Below are 25,255 nucleotides of genomic sequence, written 5' to 3' on the forward strand. Positions count from 1 at the left end.
TGATTATGAATGCAGTTTCTGTGAACATTCGAGTACATACATAATTTCTCATTTCTCTAGGATAAATACCTAGGAGTGGGATTGCTGGGTCATAGGATAAGTATATAGTTAACTTTATAAGAACTTGTGAAACTTTTGTCCAGAGTAGAGATACCATTGTATATCATTCCCATCAGCAATGCATGAAAATGTCTATTGCTTTACATCCTTGCCAACTTTTGTACTATGTTATTTATTGCCATTCTGATAAGTGTGTAGTGGTATGTCATTATGGTTTTAATTTGCATTTTCCTGATGACTAATGATGTTGAATGTCTTTTCATCAGCATATTTCCATTTGTATCTCATACAACCATATGGATGAATCTCAAATACACTAAATGAAAGAAGTCAGACTCCAAAGGAGACACATTTTTACATATATATGGATACACACACATTTATATGACATGTGAAAAAAGGCAAAACTATAGAAACAGGAAACAGATCAGTGATTTTGAGGGGTTGGGAGTGGATAGAGAGATTGATTAAAAAGGGATAGGAGGATCATCAAAAAATCTAGAAACAATAAATGCTGGAGAGGGTGTGGAGAAAAGGGAACACTCTTGCACTGCTGGTGGGAATGTGAAGTGGTACAGCCACTATGGAGAACAGTATGGAGGTTCCTTGAAAAACTACAAATAGAACTACCATATGACCCAGCAATCCCACTACTGGGCATATACCCTGAGAAAACCATAATTCAAAAAGAGTCATGTACCAAAATGTTCATTGCAGCTCTATTTACAATAGCCAGGAGATGGAAACAACCTAAGTGTCCATCATCAGATGAGTGGATAAAGAAGATGTGGCACATATATACAATGGAATATTACTCAGCCATAAAAAGAAATGAAATTGAGCTATTTGTAATGAGGTGGATGGACCTGGAGTCTGTCATACAGAGTGAAGTAAGTCAGAAAGAGAAAGACAAATACTGTATGCTAACACATATATATGGAATCTAAGAAAAAAAATGTCATGAAGAACCTAGGGGTAAGACAGGAATAAATACACAGACCTACTAGAGAATGGACTTGAGGATATGGGGAGGGGGAAGGGTAAGCTGTGACAGAGTGAGAGAGTGGCATGGACATATATACACTACCAAACGTAAGGTAGATAGATAGTGGGAAGCAGCCGCATAGCACAGGGAGATCAGCTCTGTGCTTTGTGACCACCTAGAGGGATGGGATAGGTAGGGTGGGAGGGAGGGAGACGCAGGAGGGAAGAGATATGTGAACATATGTATATGTATGACTGATTCACTTTGTTGTAAAGCAGAAAATAACACACCATTGTAAAGCAATTATACTCCAATAAAGATGTTAAAGAAAAGGGATAGGAGGGAATTTAGGGGAGTGAAGGAACTGTTCTCTTGGTTGTGGTGTTGATTACATGATTGTACACATTTGTTAAAACTCTCAGAACTGTACACTTTTAAGGGTGACTATTACTGTGTGTAAATTATACCTCAATAAATCTGACTTTAAAAATATCTCAGTACTATAATATTATGTTACAGTAAATATAAAAGAGAAATAATTGAAAGTAATTTACAATAAAAAAAATTGAAAGTAATTTACAATTTACAATTACAGTAAATTACAAAAAAATTGAAAGTAAATTACAAAAAATAGTATAAAATAACATACATTTCCCTCTGTGAGGTTTTGGTACAGCCATACAGAGGTTGGTCTTGTGTCAACTTATAACTAGTAATATCATTAACAACAGGGAACTTCTCATTGGTCTCCACTAGCCCTACTCCCCTCAAGTGACCCATATTGTCACTTCCTCCTCCATAACTCTATTTTACAGGTGAGGCAACTGAGGCTCAGAGGAGGTTACTGGGCATCAGGGATGGCACCTGGATTTTAATCCACATCGACAGCTTTCACTATTCTGCTTGTTTCACTCCTCATGTAGTAAATGGGAAGCTGTTTGTGATCTCCTGGGTCTCCCAGATCCTCCCCAGCCTACTCCAGACCAACAATTCCCTGGAGGGTGTCTATGAGGCTAGGACTCGATCCTCATCCCTTCTCCATCCCCCAGGGTTCCTGTCCAGGCAAACAGTGGGGACTTGGAGAAGCAATACTGGGGGACTTGCAGTAGTCACACTAAGTGGCTTCATGAAGCAATGTGGGCAACGGGGAATCAGTAGACACTGTGTTACTGGGGGCCAATAGAGAAATAGCAGGTATTACCAGGATTTAATGGAAGAGTCACAGATACTGTATTAGTGGGTAATGGGCACCAACAGACTTTGTGCCGGTTGTTAATGGGGGCCCTACAGAGATGGCTAATGTGAAGTTTATGGTGCCTTATCAGTCACTGCCCTTATCTGGGGAGAGGGAAGCAGGTTAATGGCACACACCAGTGTTCAGAGAGTATCGGGGGCATCACCACATACTGTGTTGGGGATGGTTACAAACACTGCTAGGTGGAGTAATGGAAGATAACTGGTCACCATCATTGTGATGGACAACAAATGGAGGGAAACACAAGCCATCCTGATAGAGGTGTAATGAAAGAATCAAGAGATAATGTTAAAAGTTGGATTAGGTGGGGTATATCATGGTTTCCTACTCTGAGGATTGTAATAAGTGGTCATCAGTTACTATTTGGTGAAAGTGGGAATAAATGGGGAGTATGGAGGTTACCAGACTGTTTCACAACACATTATAACACATTATGCTGGAGGTAACTGGAAGAGGTAATGAGAAGATCTCCAGACACTATTTCCTGTAATAAGAGGCAACAAACACAGTGATGGAGTAAAGTCAAAGGGGGATAATGGAGGGTGTCCAGACATTGTGCTGGGGTGGGTTAAGAAGGGGGTAATGGAGAGATCTCCAGACACTCTCCTGCGGGATCAGCAAACACTGTCCTAAGTTGGGGGAAAATGGTGGGTCATAAAACATTGAGTGAAGCCCCAGAAGCAGTGCTGAATGAGGTAAAAGGGGGTAGTGAGTCACCAGATACTGTTCTAATATAGAGAAGGGTGTACAGTGGCTCATCAGATACTGTGAAGGGGTGAGATAAAGGGGAGCTAATAATGGATTAGACATGGATCTAAGGTGTGGTAATGGGATATGTCACTAATCACTGCCCAATTTGGGTGAGGGGATTACAGGAAAATCCTTAGACCTATCCCCTTAAACAGGTTCTGTCCCCATTCTCAATCCTCATGCTGCTATTCACAAAGGTGAGAACATTTCTGTACAACACAACTGTTTCCCACTCTCAGTGCTGCCAATGGACTGACCTGAAGGATCCATTTTGCTGGTTCATTTGGCCACCCAGCAGCTAAGCTTTCACTCAGACCCTCTGCATCCATCTGTGAGACCACTGCTGCCCCAGTCTTAGGTTGCACACCTAACTTCTAAGGAAGGTCAACCCTTCTCTCCTCTTGGCCTCTCCATATTATTAGCTTTGGGCATACCTGTCAGGGCATGATAAGCAGGTCTGTAGGTCAGGTTACGGGGTAGACAAGGCCCCATCAAGGTACAATTGGGGTAAGGCAGGACTGTGCATGCTCAGGCAGAGTGAGTGGGCTCTTTTGTGATCACTTTGGAGCTCACTGTGGTATTTCAGAATCATTGAAGGGAATCCTGAAACATAAGCATCAAGTCCCATCTATGTGGGACTGATTTCCTGTGCCTCAGTTCCTTCTTTAAATGGCCTGGCATCAGAGCAAAAGGTTTAGAATGATGTTACAACTTTTAGAACAGGAAGGAGGCACAGCCCAGGTAAAGACTGGGGGTGAAAAAGCCTTGTGTGTTTTAGACAAGTTGGTTCTCCCCATCAGAGCATCTTGTGCTGCAATACAGAAAGGATCAAAGGGAAGTCATGGGATGAGCATGGTCAACACTCCACAATGTGCACTCATAGAAGGACTGTTGTATGTCAGGCATGGGTCTAGGTTCACAACGGTGAACAAAATGGGGAAAAACATTCTAGAGTGGGAACCATAGACAAATAAGTGAAATATACAGGGCATCATGGTCATAAGTCCTATGGAGAGGATAAAGGAGGAAGGGGTGGGTGATGGAATTTTAAGCCAGGCAGGCAGGGAAGGGCAGGGCAGGCCTCTGTGAAGAAATGCCATTGGAAGAAAGACACGAAGGAGTAAACCACACAGATATAATGAGGAACTGTGCTCTTTGAAAAGGGCACTGCAAATGCAAAGGCCCTGAGGCAGGACCTAACCAGATGTGTTTGAAGCACATGGGGGAGAAGGTCCTTGAGGAGTGCATGGAATGAAGATGGGTAGAGAGAAGACAGTGAAGGTATGTTGGGGTTTGTTTTAATGAGTTATTGATTCATTATTGTCATTATAAAGGTCAAGTCATTAAGGAAGGCAAATGAGCTGGAAGCACTCTAAAACTATAACAGCAAAAGGGTGACTGAAGTGAAGAGTTGACTGAGATGACCTGAACATTCTTACTTCAGAAGCTTTCCTGAAGGTAATGGGAGCTCACAGGACACTATACTGGGGGCTAATTAAGGGTCAGTAAGTCTGGGAGATAATGGTAGTCAACACGAATAGGCAGTCATAATGCAATTATAGGGGTCAGAAGACAATGTGCTGTATGAAAGTTGAAAACACTCTACTGGTGGCTAATAAGGGGGGTTACCATTCATGGTGCTAGAGGATAATGGGGGAGTCAACATACACTCTGAGGTTTATATCTGTATACATAAGTAATTTTTTTATTGTGGCATCCCTTTTTTGATAAAAATATGCAATGGGGGATTAGATATGCAGACCATGTTTGATTCAACAGAAGAATGACACACAAAATTCTATTAGGCAATGTGTGCTGCAACAAACATCTCACAGAACTTAGGGTTTATCGTTATCGTATATATTATGCTGTTCTACCATTCAACTTGTTGGCATGTTACCTATTCCACAGTAAACAGGATTATCATTAACATGACTTAACATAATGTTTCCAGTGCAGAATTTGGTAACAGTGTTGTTACAGTTTTCACAAGAGGGTTTCTTCTAATGTACCAAACTAACAAAAGTTCCTTCTCAGTATGAATGCCCCAAGGTTTACTGAGGCTGGTGACAATATGGGACGGGGTCCTCCCATTCAGGGTACTTTCAGGTCCTCTTCTGTACAGTAATGTGTGACATTCTGATGGAGCATTTCTAGTTACGATAATATGCATATTTTTCTGTTGCACGAATTCCATAATGTAAAATAAAATCTGATCTCACTGAGGTTTTCTCAGAATGTTTCTCTCAAGTGTGAATACTCTGATGCACGCTGAGAACTGATTTCTGAACAAAGCCTTTCCCACAGACTACACACTTATAGGGTTTGTCTCCAGTGTGCGTTGTCTGGTGTTTGTTCAAATTTGATCTGTCAGTGAAGGCCTTCCCACACTCAGCACACACATAAGGCTTCTCTCCTGTGTGAATTCGTTGATGCACTTGGAGCTGTGATTTCTTAGTGAACGATTTACCACAGTCACTGCATTCATAAGGTTTCTCTCCAGTATGAATCCTATGATGTATAATCAGTTCTGACTTTTGTCTGAAGGTCTTCCCACATTCAGAACAGATGTAGGGCTTTTCTCCAGTATGAGTTTTCTGATGTTTACTGAGATTTGACCTGCCACTAAAGGCTTTCCCACATATAGCACACACATATGGTTTTTCTCCTGTGTGAATTGGTCGATGCACCAGGAGCTGAGATTTGGAGGTGAAGGATTTCCCACAATCATTGCATTCATAAGGTTTCTCCCCAGTATGAATTCTCTGATGAGTAATAAAGTTTGACTTCCGGATGAAGGCTCTTCCACACTCAGTGCACACATAGGGTTTCTCTCCTGTATGAATTTTCTGATGCACAATGAGTATTGATTTCTGGTTGAAGGCTTTCCCACATTCATGGCATTCATACTGTCTCTCTCCAGTGTGAATTTTCTGGTGTATATTGAGGTGTGACTTCTGGGTGAAGGCTTTTCCACAGGTATTGCATTCATAAGGTTTCTCCCCAGTATGAATTCTCTGATGTGTAATCAAGTCTGACCTTTGTGTGAAGGCCTTGCCACATTTAGGACATATATAGGATTTCTCTCCTGTATGAGTTTTCTGATGTGTAATGAGATTTGACCTGTTGGTAAATGCCTTCCCACATTTAGTGCACATATAAGGTTTCTCTCCTGTGTGAATTCGTTTATGCACGTGAAGTTGTGACTTGGAAGTAAAGGATTTCCCACAATGGCCACATTTATAAGGTTTCTCTCCTGTATGAATTATTTGATGGGCAATCAAGTGTGCCTTCTGGATGAAGGCTAGCCCACATTTCATGCATATATATGATTTTTCTCCTGTATGAATTCTCTGATGCACTGTGAGTGCTGACTTCTGAGTGAAGGCTTTTCCACAATCACTGCATTCATAAGGTTTCTCTCCGGTGTGAATTCTCTGATGTATAATCAACTCTGACCTGTATGTAAAGGCCTTACCACATTCAGTACATATGGAAGATTTCTCTCTCATTTGTACTTTCTTATGTGTATTGAGGTTGGAACTACTGTTGAAAACCTTCCCATATTCGTTGCATATAGACGGTTTCATTCTTGTGTGAGTTCGTTGATGTACCTGCAGTTGTGACTTGGAAATGAAGGACTTCCCACAGTTACTGCATTCATATGGTTTTTCTCCAGTATGAATTCTTCGGTGTGCAATCAAGTGTGTCTTCTGGATGAAGGCCTGTCCACATTCAATACATATATAGGATCTCTCGCCTGTATGAATTTTCTGATGCATCTTGAGTGTGGACTTCTGCGTGAATGCTTTGCCACAATCACTGCACTCGTGGTGTCTCTCTCCAGTATGAATTTTCTGATGTATACTAAGATCTGAGTTATAAGAGAAGCCTTTCCCACATTCACTGCATTCATAGAGTTTTTCTCCAGTATGAATTCTCTGATGCCTGAAAAGAGAAGATACTTGGAAAAAGGCTTTCCCACATTCACTGCACTTATAGGGCTTCTCTCTAGTATGAGTTCTCTGATGTGTAATGAATTCTGGCTTCTGTACAAAAGCCTTCCCACAGTCAATACATACATACAGTTTTTCTCCTGTATGCACTTTCAGATGTACCTTGAGTTGTGACTTCTGGGTGAAGATATTTCCAAATCCAGCACATTCATAAGATTTTGCCCCAGTATGACTTTTCTGATGTTGACAGGGTACTTGTTTATAGCTGAGGATTTTCCCACATTGATTATGGTCCCATAATTTCTCTCCTGTTAGAGTACACTGTTTAGTACAGGAAGAAATTTTACCATATTCAGTAATCTTATTAATGTTCTTTGATCCACTGTTTCTATTATGACCATGTAAATCTAAATTATGGCTTAAAGCACTTCCATATAAGTCACATTGATGAGGTCTCTTTGGGGAAGGAATGTTTTGGCTCACATGAATTATTTTTCTGTCCTTATATTCATAATCCCTCTTTATAGTCAATATTTTCTTGATGAAAGCAACATCTCTTAAAGATTTGTTTTCTCTTTGTTGATAGCTCTCTATCTGATCATCAATCTGCCACAATTCTTCTAGAATAAAATACAATAAAATGTCACTTGTAGCATCACCTTTCCTCTCAATGTAGCAAGAAGTTTTTCAGAAATTCTCTGTGAGGTTTGAAACCCAAACTCTCCTTCTCAAAGGAGAATGAGATGATTTTAGCTCAAAGAGCAGCTAGCAGAGGCAAGAGGAGAGGGTCATATGGTTCGTCCAGGTTGAACACAGTGAAAAGGGTGAGGGTGAATCATTGGCTGAGAAGACTTGGTGATAGTGGTGATAGGAAACAATCTCGGATACAATTCAGTTTATTTAGAAAATAAACTTTATGAACTCAATGCACTGTGCCAGGAAGTGAAAAAAGGCCAAGAACAAGATATATAGCACAATAATATTTATATAAACTAATAATACATACCCCAAGCCACCTTAAATATGAACTTAAAAATATGTTTCTATCATATAAAACAATTGCCTGTGATGGGAAGTGAGATGAGTATGGAGAAAAGAAGGAATAATGAATAAATTGAAAAAATAAAATAATAGAGAATCCTTACCCATACTGATGATGATAGTGTGTCCTGAATGAAGACATGATTAAACTCAAACCTCATCATGTGAAGTACAGAAATAAAGCAATTTCAAAAATCAGCCAACCAGGCAGACAGCCCCCAGTCAGTGTGAAGTCTCAAGCAACCTTGGAAGGAAGTCAGAAAGGTACTCCTAAAGGTTAAGCAACAGTGACCTCTAAGTCATCAGTTGGATGAAAGACATGGGGAATGGGAAAGTGAGAAATCTTACGTCAGTGACTATGGAGAAAAAAGGAAGAGAGCATGATTGGAGATAAAGTTCCAAAGCATCTCACAATGAGAAAGAAAGAAATGAAAGAGGACTAGCAGGAGTGGGAGTGTGTGACATATAGTAACTTTTAAAGAAAGCAAATCCATGAATAGCTGAATACATAAAGAATGAATCTCGGACAATGCAGAAGGCAGAAAGAAAAAAAGAATGTTAGAGAAAAGGAGCATAACCAAGAAAAAAAGAAAATATTTATTGAGGCAGATTGGCATGTGATCCAGACGCCAAAAAGGCAAGAAAGAAGACAGTTAGAAACGACAAAGGCATTTTTATAGAAGGCATTTAGTTATTTGAGAGGCCAATATCAAGGGTCCTCAAATAATACAAAAAAATCAGAACCTTCCAGAAGAGTCATCTTAATAGCATTTCAAAAATGCCAGTCTTTCTCAAGATGGCTGAGATTTACTTCCCTGTCTCCCATCAGTCTGGGTCACACTCACTCACCTGGACAGCTCTGATGTGGGCTCTCACCCTGCAGTGCCCATGGCTCCTTTCCTTGCTCCAACATGAAAACCTCTGTTTCAGGAACTTGATACCCTGTTCATGAGAAATGATAAAAGGTCTGGGTCCAGCTAATTGTGTTACAGAGCCCAATCAACAGTCTTGTTCAATGAGGCTTTTTTCTACAGGAAAGTAACAGTGTATCTCTGAGAACAGAGTACAGTTAACCCTTGAACAACAGGGCTTTGAACCACATGCGTCCAACTTATAAATGGATTTTACTGAAAATATTGGAAAATCTTTTGGAGATCTGTGACAATTTGAAAAAACTCAGACAAACTTCGTAGCCTAGAAATATCAAAAAATATTTTTAAAAAGTTAGGTATGTCATGAATTTTGTAGCCACCTCCTATTGCTATTGCAGTGAGCTCAAGTGCTGTAAATATCCACTTAAAATGCCCTAATCATTGCCTCATGAGCAGTCCCTCTCTCCAGTAAATTGTGTATAGCAGTAAAATGTAATCTCTCTGGGTTCTCACATATGTTTCATGTTTCTTGCAATACCATAAACCTTGAATAACATCATGGGACCCATACTAACATACTAAGTGCCACTAGCGATGCTGGAAATACTCCCAAGAACAGAGAAAATTCATGACATTACAAGAAAAAGCTGAATTGCTTGACTGAGGTCTGCAGCTGTTGTTGCCAGCCATTTCAAGATAAATGAATTAAGTGTAAAAACCACTGTAAAAAAAAAAAAAGAAATTCATGAAGCATATACCAGCAGACACAAAAACCCTGCATCTTTTTTTTTTTTTTTTGGCTGCACCGCATGGCTTGTGGGATCTTAGTTCCCCAACTAGAGAGGACTGAATCCAGGCCCTCAGCAGTGACAGAGTGGAGTCCTAACCACTTGACTGCCAGGGAATTCCCACCATGCACTTTTTGAGAAACACTTTTTTTTTTATCTTGTATTAAAAATGTAGTTTTTATGTGGGTACAGGATTGTTATAAGAAAAGCATTCCAGGACTTCGCTGGTGATCCAGTGGCTAAGACTCCACGCTCCCAATGCAGGAGGCCTGGGTTCAATCCCTGGGCAGGGAACTAGATCTCACATGCCGCAACTAGGAGCTCACATGTGCAACTAAAGACCCCGCATGCCACAACGAAGATCCTGCATGCCATGACTAAGACCTGGCACAGCCAAATAAATAAATAAATAATTTTACAAAAGCACACCTATAGATTCTAATATGATTTGAGAAAAAGCAAAGTCATTATATGGTAACTTAAAGCAAAAGGAAGGTGAAGGGCTTAAAGCTAGAGGATTTAATGCCAGTAAAGGATGGTCTGATAATTTTAGAAAGAGGTTTGACTTTTTAAAGAGATAAAGGAGAAGCAGCTTCTGATGACCAAAAGGCAGCAGATAAGTTCCTAGATGCCATAAAGAAAATCATTCAGGAGAAAAAGGATATCTGCCTGAACTGTTTTTTAATGCAGATGAAAGTGCCATATTCTGGAAAAAATGCCACAAAGGACTAAGGAAGAGAAGTGAGCACCAGGACAGGAACCTAAATCCTAACTAACTCCCCTGTTTTGTGCAAGTGCAGTCAAGTTTATGATTAGGACAACCCTTATCTATAAAGCTGCTAACCCCTAAGCCTTGAAAGGAAAAGATAAACACCAGCTGCCAGTCTTTTGGTCGTAAAACAAGAAGGCCTGAACAACAAGAACTTTCTTTCTGAATTGGTTCCATTGATGATTTGTCCCTGGAGTCAGTAAGTACCCAGCCAGTAAGGGACTGCCTTTTGATATTGGACAATGTCGCTGGTCACCCAGAACCCCATGACTTCAACACCAAAGGCATCGAAATGGTCTACCTGCCCCCAAACACAACATCTCTAATTCAGCCCCTAGATCAGGGGGTCACAAGGGCCATTAAGGCTTATTACACATGGTAGTCTATGGAAAGGGTTGTCAACACTGTGGAAGAGAAACTTGATAGAGAGAACATCATAAAAGGCTGGAAGGATCACAGCACTGACGATGCTATCGTTGTTATAGAAAATGCCATGAAAGCCATCAAGCCTGAAACAATAAATTCCTGCCAGAAAAACTGTGTCCAGATGTTGTGCATGACTGCATAGGATTTACAACAGAGCAAATAAGGGAAATCAAGAAAGACATTGTGAATAAGGCAAAAAAAGGTGGGGGTGAGGGTGTGGAGGATTATCTTGGAGAAATTCAAGAGCTAATAGACATCACAGCAGAGGCTTGATGAATCTGAGGGCTTTCGAACCAATGCCAGATGATTAGAAAGAAAACATAGAAGAAGCAGGGCCAGAAAACAAGTTGACATTAGACAGTCTGGCAGAAGGTTCAGATTTACTTAAGACTGCTTTTGATTTCTTTTACCACATGGACCTTTCTATGATATGGGCACTGAAACTAAAGCAAATGGTGGAAGAAGAGTTGGTATGGTAAAGAAATATTTTTAGAGAAATGAAAAAGCAAAAAAGTTAGAAATTATGATGTATTTCCATAATGTTACATCAAGTGTGCCTGTATCTCCTGCCTCCCCTCTTCCACCTCCCCCACTTCTTCCACCTCTGCCATTCCCGAGACAGCAAAATCAACTCCTCCTCTTCCTTCTCCTCCTCAGCCCATTCAATGTGAAGACAACGAGGATGAAGACCTTTATGATGATCCACTTCCACTTAAAAAGCAGTAAAGAATCATCATGCTGTACAGTTAATAAACTTATCTGCTGTGTATACATGTGTCTTCCTGTGAAAATCTAATAACTGTACGGCAAGAACTGTATGAGGAGTTTGTGTGTCATCGTCATCATCATTGACTAAGTATTCATCACGTAGAACATCATGTACAAGACTTGTATTGAGGTGGACAGCCTATCCTTACATAGGCATAAGGTGAGTGCCATTTAATATAAAATTAATAATGTGTTAGTTTTCTTACTGTTTTATAACTTTGCTTTCCAAGAACTGCATTATTGTACAGTATGCCCCTCTTGTAGTTGGAAAAACTGGGTATCAGCCTATCATCACAGGTAAGTGGTTTTTTCTTAATGTAACAATGTTTCCAATACTGCATTATGAATATGACTATAATACTGTATGCCATAAAAATTTTATAACACTTTATTCATTAGTGTATAGGCTAGGCTACCATGAAACCATCGTATCAATTACACTAGGCTACCATAAAGCAATCATATTGCTACTTCTTCATTATCAATACATGAATCATTCATTACACCTATAAATAAATATGAATTTCTTTTTCACATTACCTTTTCATTTTTGATGTCTAGTGTTGTAATATATATAACATCTATAGTGTTTTGTATCATTTAAGACAATATTGATGTAGGCATTGACAGACGATTCACCTTATAAATAGATGACATAAACTTACGGTATTGATAAATACAGTACAGTAAATGTATTTTCTCTTCCTTATGATCTTCTTAATAACATTTCTCTAGCTTACTTTTTTGTAAGAATACAGTATATAACACACAAAATATACGTTAATTGACTATTTATGTTATTGGTAAGCCTTTCAGTCAACAGTAGACTGTTAGGAGTTAAGTGTTTGGCAAGTCAAAAGTTGTATGTGAATTTTCAACTGTGCCAGGTCTGCACCCCTAACCCTTGTGTTGTTCAAGGATCAACTGTAAAATTCAGAGTGCCCAAAAGGGATAAAGAATCCTGGACAAATCAAGGACAAAACCATCATATAAGTCAGGTGCCTCACAGCATTCAGCAACTGAGAATAAAAACACTCTCAGTAGGGCCCTTCTTTCAGACACTCAGGTAACTGTGCTTACCTACTGAGAGCAGGTGGCTATAGGTCTCCAGCATCACATCCCGGTACAGGTTTTTCTGATCAAGGTCTAGCTGCTGCCACTCCTCTCTGCTGAAATCTACAGCCACATCCCTGAAGGACACTGATCCCTGTAAGGGCACATTCCTGTTCAGCATGAATAGTTAGTTTTGGGGGATGGAGACACTATATTTAGGAATATGGAACTTAGGTTTTGTTGTTATTAATTTATCTCCTCTTTTTAAAAACTCACCCCCCATTTCCCTAACATTTTATTATGAAATTTTACAAACATACAGAAAATTTAAAATAATTGTGTAGTGAAAACCTATATAACCACCACTTAGAATCTATCCCTAACAATTTACTCTACTTGTTTTACCACACATTTACCCATCCTTTTACCCATTCATCAATCCATCTTACTTTTTTGTGCATTTCAAAGTAAACTATAGATGCCAGTACACTTCCTCCTAAATACTTCAGAATGCAAATCATTAAGTAGAGTATAACATTTTTTTACCTTTTTTAGGTAAGCTTTACATACAATGAAATGCACAAATCCTCAGAGTACCATTTGAAGTTTTGACAAGTGCATACACCTGTGTAATCTAGTAACTTTTAAAAAATGGTATTGCATATAGGGTGTATATTAAATATCTAGTTTTACATAATATTTTATGGAAGAAAGAAATCCAGTAAAGAATTTCTGCTATTGTTCTATACTATGGTCAGTCAATTACTCGTTTTTCAAAACTGAAGATTGAAATAGGCTCTCTTGCAGTCTTCTAGCAACTGGATGAATGACCTGTGATACAATTTCTGAGCAATTTAGGACCAGCCATTATGCTAGCCCTGGGAACACAAATATGAATTATTTATGTTTCTAATCTTCTAGCAACTTAAAAGACTTGGAAAATAAACAAGATCTATGTTTTAAAAGAAAAGAAAAAGAAGACACAAGTTCACTGAAGTGTCAAAAAGTAAATCTCTATGTGGAACACACTGAGGTCCCCAAAACAGAAAAATACATTCCACATGGGGGTGTAAGTTTATTATTAGTTGAGGAATTTAAGTTGGAAGATGAGAAGTATAACACAAAATGGGGGGGGGTGAGGAAGGTCATTTCCCAGAAAAGACAAGCAAAGGTGTGGATATAGGAAAATACATGATGAGTTTGGAGAATAGCAAATAGCTTTATGTAAATGAAGAGAAGTCTGCATGACAAGCCAGAAAGGTGGTTATGGGAAAAACAGTTTGCTCATAGAACAAGTATGAATTTTCCATTTTAAGTAAAGGTAATTAAGGTAGTCAGATTTATATTAAACATTTTTTTGTATAAGATCTGTATTGAAGAATAACCAAATAAATGATGAGGAACAGTTCCTTACAAAATGATTTCTGGCTAATAAATGAAGAAGTTAGGATAGAATGAGAATACCATCATCTCATAACTCCTAATGAAATAATGGGTTTAGACAATAATCATTAAGGGTTGCTCAACGGTTTCAAGTGAAAGGCTGAAGAGAAGTTTAAAATGGATGAGTCAGCTAGTAACACTGGCATCCACTCATCAATTTTAACGTCACAAAAAGAGAGATAAAAATGTATTATGTGCCTCCTGACATGATATAGTAATTAATTTCATACCACCCATTAAGTACTTTTACAAAATATAAAGAAAAATACAACCTGAATCTCATTAAGCTCCAGATCCAACAAATCATTCATAGGTAATATGAAGTATAGAGGAATATGTTGAACAATATCAAGACCAAAACATGAGCTAAATCCAGAAAGCAGCAAATGACCTGTTTCTTCAAAAAATAAATTACAACAGAAAAAATATGGAGGAGAATCTTTTATTAAAAGAGACTTCAGAGTCATACTAACCAAATGCAACTTGTGGACCGTGTCTGGCTCTTAATTAAAGCAAACCAACATTAAAAAGATACTTATGGCATGTTTCAAATTCAAATAATAACTGGGTATCAGATGATACCTAGGAATTATTGATATTATGTTTTAGGTGTGATAATGGCTTAATGGTTATGTCAAACAAAAAGGAAGAAAAAAAGAATTCTCGTCTCTTAGAGATATACATCAAAGTAGTCACAGATAAAATGGTTCTGGGGATTTACTTTAAAATAATCCAGCAGCTGGGGAGGAGGGTAGTTTTAGATAATATAAGAATGACAGAATGTTGACCACTAATAAAGCTGAGTGATAGGTACAATAGATACATGGGCTCCTTATACTATTCTCTTTACTCTTGAATACATTTACATTTTTTTCATAGTAAAATGTTTTTTAAAAAACATGATCTTCCATATTAAAAAAATCTAATCTGGAAATGCATAATTGAAGGAATGGCTATTTCCACCTGGAGTCAAACACTTTAAAAAGGGATTTATAGGGACCTGAACAGCCCACACTCAGTAAATTATAGAAATAATAGACAGGGTATTATCAATGATATAGAAAAACAACAGGATCTAATCAATATTTATAGAATACTCCAACCAACAACAGCAGAATACACATTCTTTTCAGGCATCCATAGAACAATGACCAAGACAGACCATATCCTAGGCTGTGAAATAAATCTCAACTGGAAAGAAATGAAATAATATGAAGTATGTTCTCTGAAAATAATGGAATCAAACTAAAACTCAATAACAGAAAGATAACAGAGAAATCTCCAAAGGAATTATATTAGAAAACAGTAATAAAAGCTATCTGGAAAGTCTGGAAATATCTGGAAATTAATCAACACACTTCTAAATAACCTATAAGTCAAAGAGGAATCCTCAAAAGAAATCTAGAAAATAAATAGAACTGAAAGAAAGTGAAAATACAATGTATCAAAATCTGTGGGATGTTGAAAGGGATATTTATAGAAAAGGGGAAACAAATGATCCAAGTAAAAAATGGGCAGAGAATCTGAATAAGACATTTTTCCAAAGAAAATATACAGATTGCCAACAGATACATGAAAACGTGCTCAACGTCACTAATGATCAGGGTAATACAAGTCAAATTCACAATGAGATATCACCTTACACCTGTCAGAATGTAACAACAACAACAAAAAAACACAAACCCAAGAAACAGTAAGTGCTGGCAAAGATGTGGAGAAAAGGGAATCCTTGTGCACTATTGGAAGAATGTAAATTGGTGCAACCACTATGGAAAATACTATGGAAGCTCTTCAAAAAATTAAAAATAGAACTGCCATATGATCCAGCAATTCCATTTCTAAGTATTTATCCAAAGGAAATGAAAATGTTAACTTGAAAGATATACACACCCCCACGTTCACTGCAGCATTATCCACAATGACCAAGACATGAAAGCGACCTAGTGTCCAATGATGGGTGAATGGATAAAGAAAATGTGGTATTTATATATGCATTGGAACATTATTCAGCCATAAAAAAGAAGGAAATCTTGCCATTCTCAACAGCATGGATGGACCTCGAGGGCATTATGCTAAGTGAAATAAGTCAGACAAAGAAGGACAAATACCATATGATCTCACTTTATGTGGAATGTAAAAAAAAACAGCAACTGAAGTCATAGATACAGAGAATAGACTGGTGGTTGCCAGAAGCAGGGGGTGGGTGGTGGGTAAAATGGGTGAAGGTGGTCAAAAGTATAAACTTCCGGATATAAAATAAGTCACGGGGACGTAATGCACAGCATGGTAACTATAACTATAGTTAATACTGGATTGTATATTTGAAAGTTGCTAAGAGAGATCTTGAAGGTTCGCAACACAAGAAAAAATATTTGTAACTATGTGTAGTGATGAATGATAACTAGATTTATCGTGGTGATCATTTCACAATATATACAAATATTGAATAATGTTGTATACCTGAAAATAATGTTATACGTCAATTACACATCAATTTTTTAAAAAAGGAAAGGGGAAAGGTCTCAAATCAATAATCTAAATTCCTACCTCAAGAAACTAGAAAAAGAAAAGCAAAATAAACCCAAAGCAAGCAGAAAGAAGAAAATAAGAGAAAGCAGGTATCAAGGAAATTGGAAACAAAATTTTAAAAAAACTAGAGAAAAATCAATAAAACACAATGTAGTTATTTTTTTAAAAATCAATAAAATTGATAAATCTTGCTGACTGACCTAGTAGTCAACCAGACTGACAAAGATAAAAAGATACAAATTACCAATGTCAGGAATGAATATCATTACAGATCTGGCAACCATTAAAAGAAAAATAAGGGAATACAAAAATTCTATGCTAATAGAGTCAGCAATTTAGAAGAAATGGACCGATTCCTCAAAAACCACAACTACCAAAACTCAACATTATGAAATACATAAGTTGATAATCCCACAAACCATTAAATTAAATTAAAATAATAATTTAAAAGCTCCTGGAAAAAAAAGTCTCCAGGTCCAGATAGGTTTTCTTTTTTTTTTTTGCTGCACCGTGTAGCATGCAGGATCTTATTTCCCCAACCAGGGATCAAACCCATACCCCTTGCAGTGGAAGCTGAGTCTTAACCACTGGATCACCAGGGAAGTCCCGAGACAGTTTTACTAGAGAATTCTACTAAACTTTTAAAGAAGAGTTAGTCTCATTTTTACACAATCCCATCCAGAAATTAAAAGAAGAGGAAACACTTCCCAACTAATTTTTGGGGGCCAGTATTATTACCCTGATACCCAAACACTACAAAGACAGTACCAAAAAGAAAACTACAGACCACTATCTCTTGTGAACTTAGATGCAAACATCCTAAATGAAATACTGCCAAATTGGATCCAGCAATGAATAAAAAGAATCATACATCACAATAAATTGGAATTTATGGGAGAATTCTCTGTACTATATTCTGCATGCCCTTTGAATCTATAATTATTTCAAAATAAATAAAATGTTTAAAAAATATATTGAAGAAAGTTTATTCTCATAACAAAGCATTTTGAAATGGGCAAGACCAGAAAATAAGTCACGAGAACCACTGCACAATTCAGGTGAGTGAATACATATTTCTTACTTATCTAAAGTAAGGCTGTAGTAAGGCTACAGAAGAGATTGATACTAATTATTAAGGGGGTAAAAGTGATACCGAGTGTGAAGGTGAGAAAAAAGGACTCAGATAACTCTCAGTTATCAGTTTTGTGTTGCTGTAGATTCTGAGGTCACAGATGAATTTAAGGACTAGAGGAGGGGGCTAGGGGAAAAAGATAAGAAATAATATATTTTGTACATATTAAGATTTAAGTGATAAGACATATACAAGGATGGACTCTAGGCAGGTGGATAGAGAGCTAGTATGGAGATGATGATTCAGGAGTTGAATATACAGAGCAGGTCACTGAATTCAGGGTAGGGAATGAGCACGCAGGAAGGACAGGATAGAGAAAGTATTAAAGATAAGTATTAAAGATATTTGTGGTTTTTAATGTCTAAAATTATGATGCTTGAAAGCTATCTTTTTTTTTTTTTTTTTTTTTTTTGGCAGTACACGGGCCTCTCACTGTTGTGGCCTCTCCCATTGTGGAGCACAGGCTCCAGACACTCACTCTCAGCAGCCATGGCTCACGGGCCCAGCCGCTCCACGGCATGTGGGATCTTCCCGGACCAGGGCACGAACCTGTGTCCCCTGCATCGGCAGGCGGACTCTCAACCACTGCGCCACCAGGGAAGCCCGAAAGCTATCTTTTATATTTCTTCATTTAACTATGTTCAGAGATTACAGTTTGCTTCTTTGTGATGTGTTGATTCTGTTTATGAGGCTTAGAACATTGTCATTTCTTTGAAAATGTTCCTTATATACTTGAAAAGAATACATATACTCTAATTTTTCTCTTTCACACACTTGCATATTCACAACCTACTCACACCAAAACCCTGGCCCCTAAACCCTATGTCATCAAGAATTAAATGGGGAATCAAGAAGATGTCATATTCGTAGCTTTGACTCCGCACAAAATGAGGTTCTTATAAACAATCTGTCCAGGAAAAATCTCCTTACTCAAAGATAACAATAAAAATCTCCTAATGTACAAAGGCGTAGCTTTGACTCCACACCAAATGAGATTCTTATAAACAATCTGTCCAGGAAAAATCTCCTTACTCAAAGATAACAATAAAAATCTCCCAATGGGGCTTCCCTGGTGGCGCAGTGGTTGAGAGTCCGCCTGCCGATGCAGGGGAAACAGGTTCGTGCCCTGGTCTGGGAAGATCCCACATGCCGCGGAGCGGCTGGTCCCGTGAGCCATGGCTGCTGGGCCTGTGCGTCCGGAGCCTGTGCTCCGCAACGGGAGAGGCCACAACAGTGAGAGGCCCACATACCGCAAAAAAAAAAAAAAAATCTCCCAATGTACAAAAATACTATAAGCAAAAAGAATGAACAAAAAGAGAGATTAAAAGGAACATGCTAGAAATAAATTGCCACACAATAAAAGAAAACACATTCACCATGAATTCAAGGAATTCACTAAAACAATCAACTACTTAATGAAATAAATAGGGATATGAGTCCAAAGAAGAAATAATGGAAAAACAGGTTAAGAAAATGGTTATTTAAATTTTTGAAAAAAAAATGGCAGAACTCAGTAAAGAAGTAAAAAAGAAAGAAAAAGTAGCACAGAAATGAAGGTTTCTCTGAAAGCAATAAAAACATTCTATGAAAACACAAAAAGTGGCAAGAGCAGATTAAGACAAGTAAGCAACATGAAATGGAAATAAGGACTTTTAAAGTAAAATAGAAAAAAAAACAAAAATAGAGTTTAATAAAAATATCCAACAAACAAAAGAATCCTTGAAGTAGCAGTATAGAACTCTTATCATTATTCACAGTACAAATTTAATAGATATTGTCTAAAAGAGTAAAAGATTTAGTTCAAAAAGTTAATGTGGGCTTCTCTGGTGGTGCAGTGGTTGAGGGTCTGCCTGCCGATGCAGGGGACGCGGGTTCATGCCCCGGTCCAGGAAGATCCCACATGCCGCGAAGCGGCTGGGCCCGTGAGCCATGGCCACTGGGCCTGCGCGTCCGGAGCCTGTGCTCCGCGACGGGAGAGGCCACAACGGTGAGAGGCCCGCGTACCGCAAAAAAAAAAAAAAAAAAAAAAAAAGTTAATGCAATAAAGGTGACACTAAGAGAACTAACGAAACAAAAAAGAATCTTAACCCTCCTAATTACCAGAATGACACAGAAACAAAAGCAAAAAATACAGAGTATACAGTGAAAGATACATAAAAGAAACATCCACATCAGAAGTGTAACATAAAAAGCATCTTTCCACTGCTGTATAGAGAAATGCACAAGGACTCCAAAGGCTGACAGTAAAAGGATAAGCAAAAGGCATATTTGGATATGACAACAGAAAGGAAACAACAGCCTCCCTCTTAATATCAGACAGAGCTGAATTCTAAGAAAAAATATTAAACAGGACAAGGACACAATCCAAAATGAACTTGAGACGTCATTACTATCACTGCATCAAATTACATAGCATCAAAATTTATAAACAGAAACTATAGGCAATACAGATAGAAATATACTCATGGTGGGAAACTTTAAATAATATCTCCCAGCTCCAGGAGATAAAGAGGAAAAAATAAGCCACATTGTAAAAACCTCCTAACTACATATTTTATTGATAACAAAGTCTATATCTGGAAACATTCTTTTCAAGTGACTCTGTAACATTTAGAAATATTAAACATAAAATTTGCACACATACACAAAGTTAACATTCCAAAAGCAGAATAAAATCAATGCAAACAAATCTCTCCAAAGGTGCAATACTAATTTTATTAAAAGGAGAATTTTTTAAGTAAAAATCTTAACACCTACAAGTGAAAATGTGGTAAATGGTAATTAAAAATTTGATGGGAAATTTAGTATGTTCCCAGAAATTCACCCATTTAATCTAGATTTTAAATTGAGATGTTATTTTTCTAGATTATTTTTGAACATTGTTTTGCTGTGAGTAGTTTATATATTTGATTTCTGAATCTATGTTCATAATTTTCAGTTCTTTTACTGTCATTGATGGGTTTAGACATCAAGGTTAATATGGTAAACAAAATAAAACAAACACCAAAAACAACGTTGGGAATAATTTTAGATATCATCTTTACACAAAACTTTGTTGTAAAGATCAAACTACTCCCAGAATGAATTTCCACCCCCCGGAATTCCTCCTCCTCACCTCACATGAGCTGCCATGTTCCTCTGGAGCCAGGCCCAGGGATTTCTGGTGAGAGGTCCAATTAGCTGGCATGGTCATGCTGGGTCTCAACCTTTATTCTCTCAGGAGCCTAAAGTTTGGTGGACATCTGTAAACTCAAGCAGAGCTGCTAAGAAGAGGTGAGGTGGAATCTGGAGGAAGATCTGACCCAGGGGCTCCCTGGAAAGATAATGTCCACATGGTCAGTCATCACATAAACATCTCCAGTGAACTCCAAGGTGTAGTTTCCTGAGCTAGAAACCACAGGACAGTGGTTCTCAAGCTTGAGTGTGCATTCGAATCACCTGGAGGGTTTGTTAAAATACAGTTAAAAATCCCCGCACTCCCACAGTTTCTGATTCAGTAGGTCTAGGGTAGGGCCTGTCTCAGACTATTTGGGTTGCTCTAACAAAATACCACAGACTGGGTAGCTTATAAACAACAGAAATTTATTGCTCACAGTTCTGGAAGCTAGGAAGTCCAAGATCAAGTCCATGATCACGTTTTGATGAAGGCTCTCTTCCTGGTTCATAGCCAGCACCTTCTAGCTGTGTCTTCACATGGTGGAAGGGGCTATGAAGCTTTGTGGGGTATCTTTTGTAAGAGCACTAATCCCATTCATCAGGGTTCTACTTTCATGACCTAATCATCCCCCAAAGGCCCCATCTTCTAATACCATACTTTTGGGTGTTAGAATTTCAACATATGAATTTGGGGGGAACAAACATTAAGATCATAGCAGGGCCCAAGAATCTGCATTTCTAACTAGTACCCAGGTGATGTTAATGCTACTGTTCCAGGAACAATACTTTGAGAACCAGTGCTGTGGAGAACATGAAGTTTAACAAAATCTGTGATAGGTTATTAGTCATGGTAAAATATGGGAAAAAACATGAGATATGGAGTAACATTACTGAAGATTTGAATTGCAGCTCTGCTACTTTTTGGCTATGAGAAAATGAATAAGTTATTTTTAGCTTTAGTTTCAAAAATGAGAATGAAAGTGCCTACCTCATAGAGTTACAAAAATGGAATGAGATGATGCTTACAAAATACTCAACGCTTCCCTGGAATACAAAAAGCATGCAATACATATCAGCAATTACTATGCACTATTAGATATTAAAAGTTAATATAAAAAACAATATAATCAAAGCAAGTAAAACAACAGACCAGACAATACTGATTTATGTAAGTGACAAAAGTGACATTCAATTGAGTGTACACAAGACATTCATAGCATAAGTGGTGCTGACATAACTGGCCTTCCACCTGGAACAAAACAAACTAGATCCCCATTGCACACTATACATTAGACTGAATTCCAACATGAGTAAATATTTTAAGTATATGTATTTTAAAAATCTCAAAGAATATTAAAATAAATTTTAGGAGTATACGTTTGTATAACATTCTGGTGGAGGGCCTCCCTGGTGGCGCAGTGGTTGAGAGTCCGCCTGCCGATGCAGGGGACACGGGTTTGTGCCCCGGAAGATCCCACATGCCGCGGAGCGGCTGGGCCCGTGAGCCACGGCCTCTGAGCCTGCGCGTCCGGAGCCTGTGCTCCGCAACGGGAGAGGCCACAACAGTGAGAGGCCCCCCGTGTACTGCAAAAAAAAAATATATATATATATATATAAAATTTTCAATATGTGATGACAAGTTACGCTTAATGTTAAAAAAAAAATCTAGCAATCAAATGGAAAAAAAATAAAAGCCCAGGGGAAAAAAAAAGACTAAAGACATGAAAATTCACAGTAAAGTAAATTTAGATGGCAATTAACCAAAAAGGTGCCAACATTACTGACGGGAAAGTGCATTAGACCAATCAGACATAATTTTCCCTCAGAACTGTAAAAACTTTTTAAAAAATGCTGGAAAGCATTTTGGAAAATGAGCTCTTTTATAAATTGCTGGTGGGTGCTTAAATTGCTATAATATCTTTTGAGTTATTTAGTTATATCTATTATTGAAAATACACATAACTGCTCCTAATAATAGTTCCAAATATATAAAGCAGAAACTGGTTGAAGGAAGGACAAGAGGATAAATTACCTTTCCAGTGTGAGTTTACCTTTCTCGGTAATTAATTAAGCAGACAAAATAATATGTATAATGCAATCTATATGAAACAATACAATTAATAAAGAATACAATTGTTTTTATGTAATAGATGTGACATTTATGAAAACTGACCCTGAACTGGGCCATAAGCAATTTTTACACTCGAGCGTCACCCAGAGGCATTATTTGAAATAGAGAATGCCCTTCTAAATAATTCATGGGTCAAAGAAAACATTAACTGAAATTCAAAAAATAAAAACCCAAACACTGAAATGGGAGCAATAAAGAAAAAGCTTGTGAGTATTTAAAAAGCAAGCTCATCACAGACCCCATAGATTCCCCATGCTGACGCCCCAGGCCCTGTCACTGACCACAGACTCCCATCACTGGGCCCCCAAATCCCAATCACTCATCTCAAAAATATTCACCATTGCCCAGGACCCCATCACTGACCTCTCTCTGACACACAACAACGGACGCCACAGACCCCACCTGCCACCACTGAATCCCAAAACCACCATCACTAACTCCACGGACAAGCCTTCCATCATGGACCCCACAGAATTCCTAATCAAGACCAACCAAAATCACCTCAGAGACCTCTCGGCATTAAAGTGTGAAGATGCTCCTAACACAAGCAGCAAAAACGCCCCCGAGAGCCACTTCCGCTTCCAGTCGGGCCTCTAGCACCTTACGGACTGTTGGTATTGCGCATGCTCTGAATTACCCTGGAAGCCGCATTCCGCCAACAGTCAACACGGCGAAGAGACTTTGTTAGGGACCTTGCGCAGTTTCCCTGAGAGGCGCTGTTGGGCAGAGAACATGGCTGCACCCAGTGTGCTTCTGCGCGCGGGCCGCCATCTTGGAAGCGTATCCATTCCGTACAGCGAAGGAATAGTCCTCCTGGGGGTTTTTAGAGCGAGGCAGGAGTTGCCACAGAGCATGTGGGAGTGTGGCCCTGGTCTAGGTGGGCTTCCGGGAGGAGGAAGGTATTGGAGATGGGGTCCCGAGCTCCATGTTATGTTTAGAAAACCTAAATTGCCCCTCAGGAATCAGCACCGCGTGGAGAGCAATTACCTGCTTGGAGAAACCACCAGGAAAGTGGAGGGCCAGAAAGAAAAATGTCGCCAAGGGAGAAGGACAAACGTCTTATGTACCAAGGCTGGATCCTGGGAGAAACCACCAGGAGATGAGGGGGGGAAAGTCAGGGTGCTACAATCCACTTTTCGGAGAATGGAGAAGTCCGCCCCTGGACGAAGCCACTTGGCAACAGAGAAATGTCAGAATGGGCAATCCGCTGCAGGAAAGGTGGTACAGCCCTTAACGTGAGAAAGAACTGAGGGAAATAGGGTAGAACTCAGAGTAGTCCTATCCTTTCCAGAGAGATACAGCCATAGGAAGTTGTCACCTTCTAAAGGGCTGGTGGGGCGAATGGAGACTTGATAAATCCCCATTAATCTTCGTTAGCCTTCACCTTAACTACTGCAAGTAAAACAATAGTAGGCAGCAATAATAAAAAATAATAACGGCCTTTAAGGTGGTCAACATGTGACTAAAAGCACTTAAGGAAAACTGCTATTTTTATTCACTTGTAAATTAAAATCTAAGTAATAACAGTGTCCTTACTATATAAATGAAGCCTTAAGTCCAGTCTGACTGCTCCCTTAGCTTCTCCTATATGGAAATTCTGGAGCAGCTAACACTTTCCCTGTTACCATAACGCAAGTCCGTGTGCTGATGCACAGTGAGGCCACACAATACCAAAACGTCAGAGTTTGGAACAGAGAAAGGGTTACTGCAGGGCCGTGCAAGGAGATAGGTGGCTCATGCCTTTAAAAACACCCCAAACTCTCTAAAAGCTTTCAGCAAAGCCCTTTTATAGGATAGGTGAGGGAGGGGCGTGCTTAGTTGTTGGAAGCTTCTTGGTGTCAGATCCTCTGTTCTTGAGATCAGGTCAAAGTCAGGTAACCATGTTCCTGTAAATCTGCACCAAACAAATGTTACTCTCTGTTCTGACAAGAAAGGGAAAGGTCCCAAGGCACAACTTTCACCCTTCGAGGTCCAGGCCTGGCTAAGAGAAGGGGGTCCCTGTGGGGGGGTGGGCAGTTACCCTGCCCTGGAGTGTTCGTCCAGCACCCAGTCTGGGTCCTCCCACCAGTGCCCAGGCCTGGCTGAAGAGGCAGTTCTCAGTTGGTGGCTCCCTTAGGGCCAGGTCCTCAGACCCTGTCTAG

At 38.9% G+C, this 25,255-nt stretch overlaps 1 protein-coding gene across 6 annotated transcripts; it reads right to left on the reverse strand.

Moving 5' to 3' along the window:
- Positions 1–1,245: 1,245 nt before the first annotated feature.
- LOC308606366 (uncharacterized protein) lies at positions 1,246–23,704 on the reverse strand. Of its 6 annotated transcripts, none has more exons than XM_081217141.1 (6): positions 23,625–23,704; positions 21,972–22,027; positions 20,943–21,140; positions 12,751–12,877; positions 8,897–8,989; positions 1,246–7,626 (listed from the first exon to the last, which is right to left on the reverse strand). In XM_081217141.1, exons 3-6 carry the CDS (start codon positions 21,018–21,020, stop codon positions 5,297–5,299), a joined length of 2,628 nt encoding a protein of 875 aa, XP_081073267.1. In that variant the 5' UTR covers positions 21,021–21,140; positions 21,972–22,027; positions 23,625–23,704; the 3' UTR covers positions 1,246–5,296. The 6 variants fall into 6 exon arrangements, with proteins under 6 accessions (XP_081073267.1, XP_081073265.1, XP_081073266.1 ...); XM_081217139.1 differs by having other exon boundaries at positions 23,616–23,697; XM_081217140.1 differs by having other exon boundaries at positions 21,421–22,027; positions 23,616–23,697.
- Between the last annotated feature and the right edge of the window lie 1,551 nt (positions 23,705–25,255).

The sequence above is a fragment of the Mesoplodon bidens genome (assembly GCF_964165515.1).
Source record: "Mesoplodon bidens genome assembly, chromosome: 18".
NCBI lineage: Eukaryota > Metazoa > Chordata > Mammalia > Artiodactyla > Ziphiidae > Mesoplodon > Mesoplodon bidens.

Excerpts from the sequence above, each read along its gene's own strand:
- LOC308606366 (XM_081217141.1), bottom strand. The coding sequence starts at position 21,020 with ATGACCATGCCAGCTAATTGGACCTCTCACCAGAAATCCCTGGGCCTG. Across the intron at positions 12,878-20,942 it reads AACATGGCAGCTCATGTGAG|GGATCAGTGTCCTTCAGGGA; the intron begins GTGAGGAGGAGG and ends GTGCCCTTACAG. Across the intron at positions 7,627-8,896 it reads CCCACATCAGAGCTGTCCAG|AAGAATTGTGGCAGATTGAT; the intron begins GTGAGTGAGTGT and ends ATTTTATTCTAG.